Raw genomic sequence first — 9,985 nt, 5'->3', positions numbered from 1 at the left:
CAGTTTGTGTGGCGTTACTGCCCCCTCCTGGAGGGCAGAACAACAAACAACAACAATCACTGCAGGAAGTTTGATTATTTCCTGTGAATATTGATCTTAGATGAGTTTTCCTGATATATTGATACAATCTCTGTCTGTATTCTGTATTTTTTATCATTTTAACAATCAAACATAATATTCTTCTTTCTGACAGATTCACTGTTTATTGATCGATCAGCTGATTGGTTTCTGGTGCAGGACGAGGCTGTTGATCAGAGACTGAAGCTCTGTCACTGTACACTGCGATCAATAATAATAATTATAATAATAATAATAATATACACTCTGATCAATAATAATAATAATAATATACTGATCAATAATAATAATAATAATAATAGCAACAATAATAATATGCACTCTGATCAATAATCAATATAATAATAAAAAATAATGATTATAAAATAAAATAAGATAGACTGCTCAATACTAATAATTTAATGCAATAAGATAAATAAAAATGGATCACGTTGAACATTTTAAGATACACAAACGTCTTGTTTTATTGTTTTTATTAGTAATTTTAAATAATTACAGAAACATTTCTGATTAATTACTTTTTATTCTGTATTTTGTTTTCACAAAACAAATAAAAATTACAAAATTAAATCAGCGTCACTTAAAATGACAAAAATAATTTGTTATTATATTAATGAATTATTAATTGTTTTTCACAGTTTCCTGAAACATTTTTGAAGATTCAAGTTTTCTAAAGAAGAAAATTAATAATAAAAAATATAAACACTTCTGGTTCAAACATGCAGAAATCGATTCAGTGAACATTTCTAACATTAAACTAAACATCAAACCTAAGAAAATTAATAAAAACTTACAATTAAAATCTGAATAAAGTTTTATTTGTTTGCAGTTTGAAATTTTAAATCATCAACAACCAAATAAATAAACCATAACTCCACAAACATACAGGAAGAGAACAGCAGGTCAGGATGTGGGAATGTTGCGGAGGTCACTTGCAGTCTGATCTGCAGATAAAATCTAAAATAAATAAAATCAATCACAGCTGACCCAGAAACAGTTTCCCAGCAGCCTTTGCAGTCTGAGCTCCTCCAGCTGTGACGAAAGAAACATTTCATAACCTCCGAAAATCCTCTGAGTCAGCAAACAGTCGGCCCCCGCCCTGCCGCTGGCAGGTACACTCAGCAAACAGGAAGAGACTTTCAGATTAAAAGCACTTCAGTGGAAAGTTTTTGTCTTTTCCTTCAAGCTGAAATGTTGATGATTAAATTCACTGTTTATTGATCAGAGTCAGGTTCATTGGTCAGTTTCCACACAGGAGGAATTCACTTCGGTATGTTGGTGCAGAAGAGTCACAGCGAAGGTTATAAAATATAAAATAATAATAAAAATAATAACGAGGTCATTAAGATGAAAACACAGATGTTTCTCTCGTTAGCGTTAGCATCATTCATTGTTGGCTAAAATCAACACTGTTAGCACACTCCATTTATAAGCTAACGTTAGCTAGTGTTGCCCACTGTTGGCACTGTAGGGAAGCGGAGAGAGAAGGCACTCGGGAGCATAAAGGTCACAACCTTTGACCCTCATCCTACATAGAGACACATAGAGATCAGTCCACAGGCAGCAGAGGGACAAAGCTCCACTACAACCTGTTCACTGATCAATACACTGATCAATCATCTGATCAATACACTGATCAATACACTGATCAATCATCTGATCAATACACTGATCAATACAATGATCAATCCTCTGATGGAAGCTTTAAGTTGTAACTAAGTGCAGGGATGTTTTCCAAAAATTATACTTAATTATTATTTCTGTATAAATGTATTGTTTTATTAATTCTTATTATTATAATAATACATTTCTATTTCTGTATAAATTAATTTATAATATCGATATAATTGTATTTATATTTATTATTAATTCAATTTCAAATTCAATTTAATTTTATTTGTATAGCACCAATTCATAACAGAAGTTATCTCAGGACACTTTTCAAATAGAGCAGGTCTAGACCGAACTCTTTAACATTAATTACAGAGACCCAACAGTACCACCATGAGCAAGACCTTGGAGACAAGGGCAAGGAAACACTGCCTGTTAAAAGGCAGAAACCTAGGACAGATCCTCCGGCTCTAGGTGGGTGGTCGTCTGTCTCGACCAGTTGGGGTGAGAGAGAGAGAGAGAGAGAGACAGAGACAGAGAGACAGAGAGAGAGAGAGAGAGAGAGAGAGAGAGAGAGAGACAGGTGCACAGCAACAAATTATTATAATAATACATTTATATTTCTGTATAAATTCATTTATAATATAATTATAATTGTATTAATATTTATTATTATATTAATACATTCATATTTCTGTATAAATTAATTTTATAATTTAATTACAATAATTATAATTGTATTCATATATTATTATAATAAAACATTTCTATGTTTCACACAGCGTGTTTTTCCATCTTCTCCTGACTCACTGATTCTTAAGTTAGTTTTTTCCAGGATTTCATAAAGAAACGTGACGACAGGAGGAAGTGAGACTGAATAATAAAGCGTGCGCACACATGCACGCGCGCAAACACTCTTACTCGTATACACACACACACACACACACACACACACACACACTCACTTCCTGCAGGAATGAATGGCTGGTATTAAAACACGTTATTTCTTTACGGACTCTGGTTAGTTTGCATTAATGAAACTGTCTGTGTATCACTGCAGTACAGAGATATAAAGAATATATAAAGTATATTTAGAGTGTATATAAAGAATATATAAAGTATATTTAGAGTGTATATAAAGAATATATAAAGTATATTTAGAGTGTATATAAAGAATATATAAAGTATATTTAGAGTGTATGTAAAGAATATATAAAGTATATTTAGAGTGTATATAAAGAATATATAAAGTATATTTAGAGTGTATATAAAGAATATATAAAGTATATTTAGAGTGTATGTAAAGAATATATAAAGTATATTTAGAGTGTATATAAAGAATATATATAAAGTATATTTAGAGTGTATATAAAGAATATATAAAGTATATTTAGAGTGTATATAAAGAATATATAAAGTATATTTAGAGTGTATATAAAGAATATATAAAGTATATTTAGAGTGTATGTAAAGAATATATAAAGTATATTTAGAGTGTATGTAAAGTTTATAAAGTTTATATATGTAGTATGACGTTAGAGAGCCGCAGGTAAGACCCCCGCAGGTGTGTCGGATCCTCTCTGCGCACCGCGCGGAGCTGCGCCAGTGACGCAACCAGTTTCCCAACTTTACGGAGTCATCCCGATAAAACCCGAAGTGACGGAAAACCAGTGTCCGTCAATGGAAACCCCCCAGAGGAGACAGAGTGCGGATAAAAGCTCCAAACTGCTGCAAATGGAAGCTGAAAGAGAACTTGCCGAGTTTACCGGCGGACAGACACCGAGACCGACCGACAGACCGACCGACAGACCGCCGCTCTGACAGACATGAACTCTCTGATAGGTAAGAACCAACTTTTCCTCTCGTTAAAACTGCTGCGCACAGAGGCGGTTTAAATCCGCAGAAATATACATGGGGTTTGGTGGAGCAGTGAATGCAGATGGGATCTGACTGTCTCCAACAAACTGTAACAGAACTACATTTTAAAAATCCACTTTTCTGTTAAACATTAACCTGCGTCATCACCTGCGCACACCCCCTCTACCTCTATCCCTCAAATCCAGTATGGGGGCTTACTAGTGCCAGCTTTACCATGTATGGATGGTTGTTTGTGCCAAAACTGCTGAGTAAGAGAAAATGAAAGCTGTCGTACTGAACTAAAATATATTAACATTAAATTCTGTTAGCATTTAGCTCAAATAGAGTCAGTAAGTATGGAAGGTTGTTTGTGCCAGAATAAAGACACACGGCAGTCTTTAGCCTCCGTACACTCAACTCTTACCACTTCCTGCCTCCAGTTGTCGCCCTGCTGCACTACTTCCTGTTTGCAGTTCTGGTCCGATCGGCTCCCGTCAGCTCGCCGTCCAACCCGCCGCCAGCGTTCAGAGAGGCGGCCGAGCGAGCGAAGACCCTGGTGGAGAAAATCCTGAGAGACATCCCCGCCGTGCACGCCGCCACCGTCAACACGCAGGTAACCACAGATCTGATTCGCTTCAGCTCGTCTCTGATTGGCTCCTTTCTTCTTCTTCTTCTTCGTGTGTTTCTAACGTCGTCCTGTCCTCCTCAGGGTTTGACCCTCGACCCCTCGACTCAGACAGCAAACCTGCAGGTGATGATGCAATCACTGAGAATCCCTGCGGCGCCCGTCCTCAAACCGCCATCAGAGCGCTTCACACTGGTCAGTCTGTCAGCCGTCTCACCTGTCTCACCTGTTGTTACCTGTTGTTACCTGTCTCACCTGTCTCACCTGTTGTTACCTGTCTCACCTGTCTCACCTGTTGTTACCTGTCTCACCTGTCTCACCTGTTGTTACCTGTGTGTCGCCCCCTGCAGGAGATGAGTGTGAGTCGTATGTGTGCGGGCAGCCGGCTGTACCAGAGGCTTCTGGGAGTTTTGTCTGACAGACTGAGCGGACTGAGCGACCTGCGAGCCGACCTCAGAGACCTGCTGACGCACATCAACAAGGTAACACCTGACATCATGACATCACTCACCTTAACACCAGCCGCTCTGTGATTGGCTGCTAACAGCTGACTCTGTTGTAGATGAGGGAGGCGGCTCAGCTCGGCGCCGGTGGTGGCGTGGATCAGGACCACGGTCTGGACCTGACCTCTCGCAGTGACTACGACGTCCAGGTGGCGGTCCACCTGACGCTGACACAGCTTCGCTCCTTCTGCCACGACCTCATCCGCAGCCTGAGAGCCGTCGCCACCTACAGGCCCAGAGCTGCAGGTGCACTGTAAGCTCCGCCCACCTGGCGCCACACCACACTGTGTTCAAGGACACTGCTGAGGAGTCTGAAGGTCGTGACCTCAGGGAGGAACCCCGGTGACCTTTGTGACAGGGATCACATGTTGTTCCCTCGCAGGTCGCCGTACGTCAGCTGCACAGAGTGAGATGTCTTCCCAGAGAAACAATCTGTGCTGAGGATTTATTTATTGTTTATTTATTGTTTATATATTGTTTATTTATTGGGAGGTGTTTGTTTGGGATTCAGAGGGCCACAGAAAGGAGTTTTATTGTGAAGGGGACTCCCTCAGACCACAATCAGCAGGAATGTGAGAATCTGAGAGCTGCAGGTCTGAACCTGTTGGAGTCCTGAAACCTGCTGCTCTCAACAGCGGCTGCAGAACAAAACTGGAACTTATTTTCACTCAGAAAGTTTCAGCAACACAAATTCAAAACATTATTGATGAAGTATTTTTTATTGATCATAACATAAGGTCAGTGTCACTAAAAGCTGCTTCACCAACAATGTTTTACACTTTGAGTTTGTTTTACTTAAAGGAAGTTTTAAAATTCAAACTAATGGTTTTATAATAATCAATAATAATCAATGATCAGATGAACCATCTGATCAGAACTGAGTGTAATTAGTGCCAATTCTGCTGCTCCTGTTTCACAGTAAGAGAACCATGCAGATGCTTTTACTGTGAAGCAGCCACAGGAAGTGCATTATATTTGTTTTTCATGTTTTGTTTTTGTTTATTTATTTATATTTGAGACGTGATGTTTGGGTAGAGATCAGTTTGTATTTATCGGCTGTTATTTATCATATTTTTTATTTATTGATTAATTTTATTAGTAAATATTTATTGGTAGCACACAGAAACTTGAATGTGCTTCTAGTGACAATTAATTAATTTAATTTATTTTATATTTCATTTAAACTATTAATAATATTTACTGCACGGACATATTGTTTCATGTTATGGTTTTCATTTGAGTGAATTTATTTTGGAGGAACTCTGACGAGACGAGAGAGGCTTAAACAAACAGTAGAGAGAGAGAGAGAGAGAGAGAGACAGAGAGAGAGAGACAGGGAGAGAGACAGAGAGAGACAGAGAGAGAGAGAGACAGAGAGAGAGAGAGACAGGGAGAGAGAGAGAGAGAGAGAGAGAGAGAGAGAGAGAGAGGGAGAGTCACTACAGGAAGTTCCTCAAGTTGAGCAACCAGTGATGATGTCAGAGCAGTGATGATGTCAGAGCAGGTCACCGTGTGAACAGGAAGTTGTTTCATTGTGTTCAGGTGTGAATCTGAACGTCTCTTAAAGAGACAGTGTACCCTGTGGGTCAACAGAGTTATTGATGTTATTTATTGTTTGTTTGTAAACATTCTTACGTGATGAACCTGTTTTGTATTTGATGTTTTTTATGTGTTTTTATGATGAGACACTAACAGCCAATCAGTGCGTCTGTTTTTATAATAAAACGGGGTGCGTTCCATTCAGCTCTGCACTATTATTTATTATTTACAGACATCGTTCTGTTTAGAAAATATATATATTTTGCACATTTTTAATTCTTTCACAAATATTAACTGTTTATTTAACAGATTGAACTGTTAAATTAAAGTTTAATAATTTTAATACATTTCTAATAGACCCCTTCACGGGTCACGTCACAGGAAAATTTGAGGTTCGCACTGTGCATGTCGGGGTCAGAAAGGTCATTCTATCCCGTTGAATTGTGTGTTGTTCCATTGAAACTGAGAGTTTATCGTCAAGAATGTCTACTTGTTGCTACGTATGCCTGTTCTAACCGTGTGTTATGTGTCTTAATGACATATCCGAGTATTTCTTTTTTTCTTTTTTTCTTTGACCTCATCACGCACTGACGCGATTTACACGCATCTCCGCGGCCGGAAACTGGTAAAATGACAGACACAAGTTTAGTTTAGCAGTAGCTACCCTGAAGCAAAGGTGATGGATGCAGGGTACAAGTGATTAGTAGTCGTGACAACGGAAGGACATCTTTCTCTCACGAAAGAATGATGGATTAACTGGATCTGTCTGAAATGAAAAGCAGACTGGTATTGTGTGGAGGCTAAACTTGTTATTGACGCAGAGCAGAGAAGAGGTAAGCTAGCAGCGACTGGGCTATGCTATGTTATGTTGAACTGAGAGCAAGTGCAATGACGTTTAATAGTAGGTGTATATGGAATGTATTAGTGCAACAGGGTTTCTATGGAAATAAACCCATCAAGTCAAGGAAATCAGTCTACAGTGCATCATCTCCAATGATAAATACTTACCCTGCCATGCAGGTGCAGTCTGCAGTATGGATGTAGCTACAACCCAGGCTGGTACATAGAGGTGTTTTTCCCTTGGTGCTGGCTCGGTAAAACCTCTTTTAACACACAAAAGTCATCGCCTATATCGCTATATAAAACCGTCTGGACATGCCCACAGACTACGTAATTGTAAGTGTTTAGCGATTTGTGGGCTCTTAGTTTTTCGCGTATGTAAACACTTGGCTTGTCCACCAGATAGCTGTATATTGCTGACGTTGTCTACCCATTCTGTTAGGAGCTCGGGGTCAGGCAGACAATCGCCATTAGCTAAAACAAGTTTATTATGGTACTGTTCCTGGTCCTGTGGTGACAAAGACATACCTTGACACAATATGCCGGTCTATTAGCCGCAGCATTTTTCTGACCCCATGCTGCACGCGCACCCAACCTAGGCGTTCAATGTATACAAACATTGAATGGGGTCTATACAACTGCAGCAACCTCAGTGGCTGCAGTTCCTCTAACGGCCACTAGTGGCTGGCTCCAGCAGTTCCTCTAACGGCCACTAGTGGCTGGCTCCAGCAGTTCCTCTAACGGCCACTAGAGGCTGGCTCCAGCAGTTCCTCTAACGGCCACTAGAGGCTGGCTCCAGCAGTTCCTCTAACGGCCACTAGAGGTTGGCTCCAGCAGTTCCTCTAACGGCCACTGAGGCTGGCTCAGCGTTCTCTACGGCCACTGAGGCTGGTCCGCGTCTCTAACGGCCACTGGGCTGGCTTTCCTCTGGCCACTAGAGGCTGGCTCCAGCAGTTCCTCTAACGGCCACTAGAGGTTGGCTCCAGCAGTTCCTCTTTGACTGACAGGTGATCTGTTGTCAAAAAAAATTATAATGAAAGACATCTATCAGTCGACTGATTCCAGATTCTCACAGGTTTATTTATTGAAATCATCATTTTAAGTTGGAGGTCAGAGGTCACAGAGTCAGAGGTCACAGGGTCAAAGGTCAGTCATCAGTTGATGCTCCTTCTCCTACAGTAAAACATGTCGTTGTGCTGCAAACAATCAGATAAATTAATGTCTTTAAAACAGCTCATGTCCGTTCCAGTTCTTTATTTTTCTGGCCCCGCCCACATATGGAGAGGGGGTGTGGTCAGATACTGCTGCACAGGAGGCGGGGCTTAACTCTGAACCTGCTTCTCAAATCAGACGACGTGACATCAGAGTTCACTGTTAGATGATGTGTTCAGGTGCTTTTATGGAGGCAAAGAAAGGCCTGATGTAACACTGAAGTTTAAAGTAGTCAGAAGTCAGAAGTCAGCTCTGCAATGGATTGTGGGAAGCGAAGCACCACAGGAGATGTGTCCTTTAAACTACAGTGGCCCGAAAGGGCAAAACACATACAAGAGCAAAATACATCAAATTGTCTTTCATTCTCTCATTTAGTTTTTATTCAGTGATAAAAAAAATGATATATTTAATATTTGTTGTTTTCAGTGATTTTTCTTTCAATGTTTTTATTTACAATAAATCGTTTTAGTCCGATTTTGTTGAAATTAATCCAAAAGGCAGCAGAAAAAACTAAAGAGAGAATTTAAAATGGATTTTTCAGGGTAACCGTAGCAACCGTCTGAAATACAACAAAATGTCTATTTCCTCCCCCCTCCCCCCTCGTTGTCCTCCGTTCTCCCCCTCACTGCCCTATGTCCCACCCCTCTGTCTCTCCCTGGTAGTCAGTTCCTGTGTTGTTCTTGGTCTTTTCTTCGTTGTTTTTCTTTCTGTTTCTCCATCTTGTCCAGAGCTTTTCTCTCTTTCTCTGCTGCAGTTTGAATCTCTTTAATGCGACGCTTCAGAGTGCTGCGATCAGACGAATTGAGCACGCCCAGACCCTGCAGAGGGCGGGGATAGAAGGTGGGGATAGAGGGTGGGGACAGAAGGTGGGGATAGAGGGCGGGGATAGAGGGCGGGGACAGAAGGTGGGGATAGAAGGTGGGGATAGAGGGCGGGGACAGAAGGTGGGGATAGAAGGTGGGGATGAGGGCGGGGACAGAAGGTGGGGATAGAGGGCGGGGATAGAGGGTGGGGACAGAAGGTGGGGATAGAGGGCGGGGACAGAAGGTGGGGATAGAGGGCGGGGATAGAGGGTGGGGACAGAAGGTGGGGATAGAGGGCGGGGATAGAGGGCGGGGACAGAAGGTGGGGATAGAGGGCAGGGACAGAAGGTGGGGATAGAGGGCGGGGACAGAAGGTGGGGATAGAAGGTGGGGATAGAGGGCGGGGACAGAAGGTGGGGATAGAGGGCGGGGATAGAGGGCGGGGATAGAAGGTGGGGATAGAAGGTGGGGATAGAGGGCGGGGATAGAGGGCGGGGACAGAGGGCGGGGATAGAGGGCGGGGACAGAGGGCGGGGACAGAGGGCGGGAACAGAAGGTGGGGATAGAGGGGCGGGGACAGAGGGCGGGGACAGAAGGTGGGGATAGAGGGTGGGGATAGAGGGCGGGGACAGAGGGCGGGGATAGAGGGCGGGGACAGAGGGCGGGGACAGAGGGCGGGGATAGAGGACACAGTTATGGTTAAACCGTAAACACTCCAGGCGACAACCAGCGTCAGTTTGGTGTTAGGACAACTTCTGTGTTCTTACTCTGAGTTTTTAGGCTATTTGATGCTAAAAGAGATGAAACTATTAAAACTTTAGAAAAAAGTAAAGTTTAGACACAAATATTAAGGAAATAAAACAGATTTGTGAAGCCAGTAATCTTTGTAGTCCCATTGATGTGGAAGCCCATTACTG

The 9,985-nt window shown here is 41.6% G+C and overlaps 2 protein-coding genes across 4 annotated transcripts in view; one reads left to right on the top strand and one right to left on the bottom strand.

The window, feature by feature from the left end:
- Window positions 1-3,160: 3,160 nt before the first annotated feature.
- LOC127374625 (uncharacterized) lies at window positions 3,161-6,417 on the top strand. 2 transcript variants are annotated; one of them, XM_051420189.1, is made up of 5 exons: window positions 3,161-3,531; window positions 4,020-4,159; window positions 4,256-4,366; window positions 4,522-4,653; window positions 4,734-6,417. In XM_051420189.1, the coding sequence occupies exons 1-5, from the start codon at window positions 3,516-3,518 to the stop codon at window positions 4,929-4,931; spliced, it is 597 nt and encodes a 198-aa protein (XP_051276149.1). In that variant the 5' UTR covers window positions 3,161-3,515; the 3' UTR covers window positions 4,932-6,417. The 2 variants fall into 2 exon arrangements, with proteins under 2 accessions (XP_051276149.1, XP_051276148.1); XM_051420188.1 differs by having other exon boundaries at window positions 3,175-3,531; window positions 3,987-4,159.
- Window positions 6,418-8,112: 1,695 nt separating this feature from the next.
- The window catches only part of samd14 (sterile alpha motif domain containing 14), a 13,600-nt gene continuing 11,727 nt past the window's right edge, over window positions 8,113-9,985 (bottom strand). For both annotated transcript variants that reach the window (XM_051420046.1, XM_051420047.1), the window contains exon 11: window positions 8,113-9,083. In XM_051420046.1, coding sequence (XP_051276006.1) covers window positions 8,928-9,083 — 156 coding nt within the window. In that variant the 3' untranslated portion in view covers window positions 8,113-8,927. The remainder of the gene's footprint in view (window positions 9,084-9,985) is intronic.

Source organism: Dicentrarchus labrax, unplaced genomic scaffold (assembly GCF_905237075.1).
Source record: "Dicentrarchus labrax unplaced genomic scaffold, dlabrax2021, whole genome shotgun sequence".
In the NCBI taxonomy this organism is placed as follows: Eukaryota; Metazoa; Chordata; class Actinopteri; family Moronidae; genus Dicentrarchus; species Dicentrarchus labrax.
The sequence above is the reverse complement of the archived record's forward strand: the minus strand, read 5'-3'. Positions and strand labels throughout refer to the sequence as shown.

Bases quoted from the DNA above. Each gene is read 5' to 3' on its own strand.
- LOC127374625 (XM_051420188.1), top strand. The intron at 4,367-4,521 runs GTCAGTCTGTCA...CGCCCCCTGCAG, and splicing joins CATCAGAGCGCTTCACACTG to GAGATGAGTGTGAGTCGTAT. The intron at 4,654-4,733 runs GTAACACCTGAC...ACTCTGTTGTAG, and splicing joins TGCTGACGCACATCAACAAG to ATGAGGGAGGCGGCTCAGCT.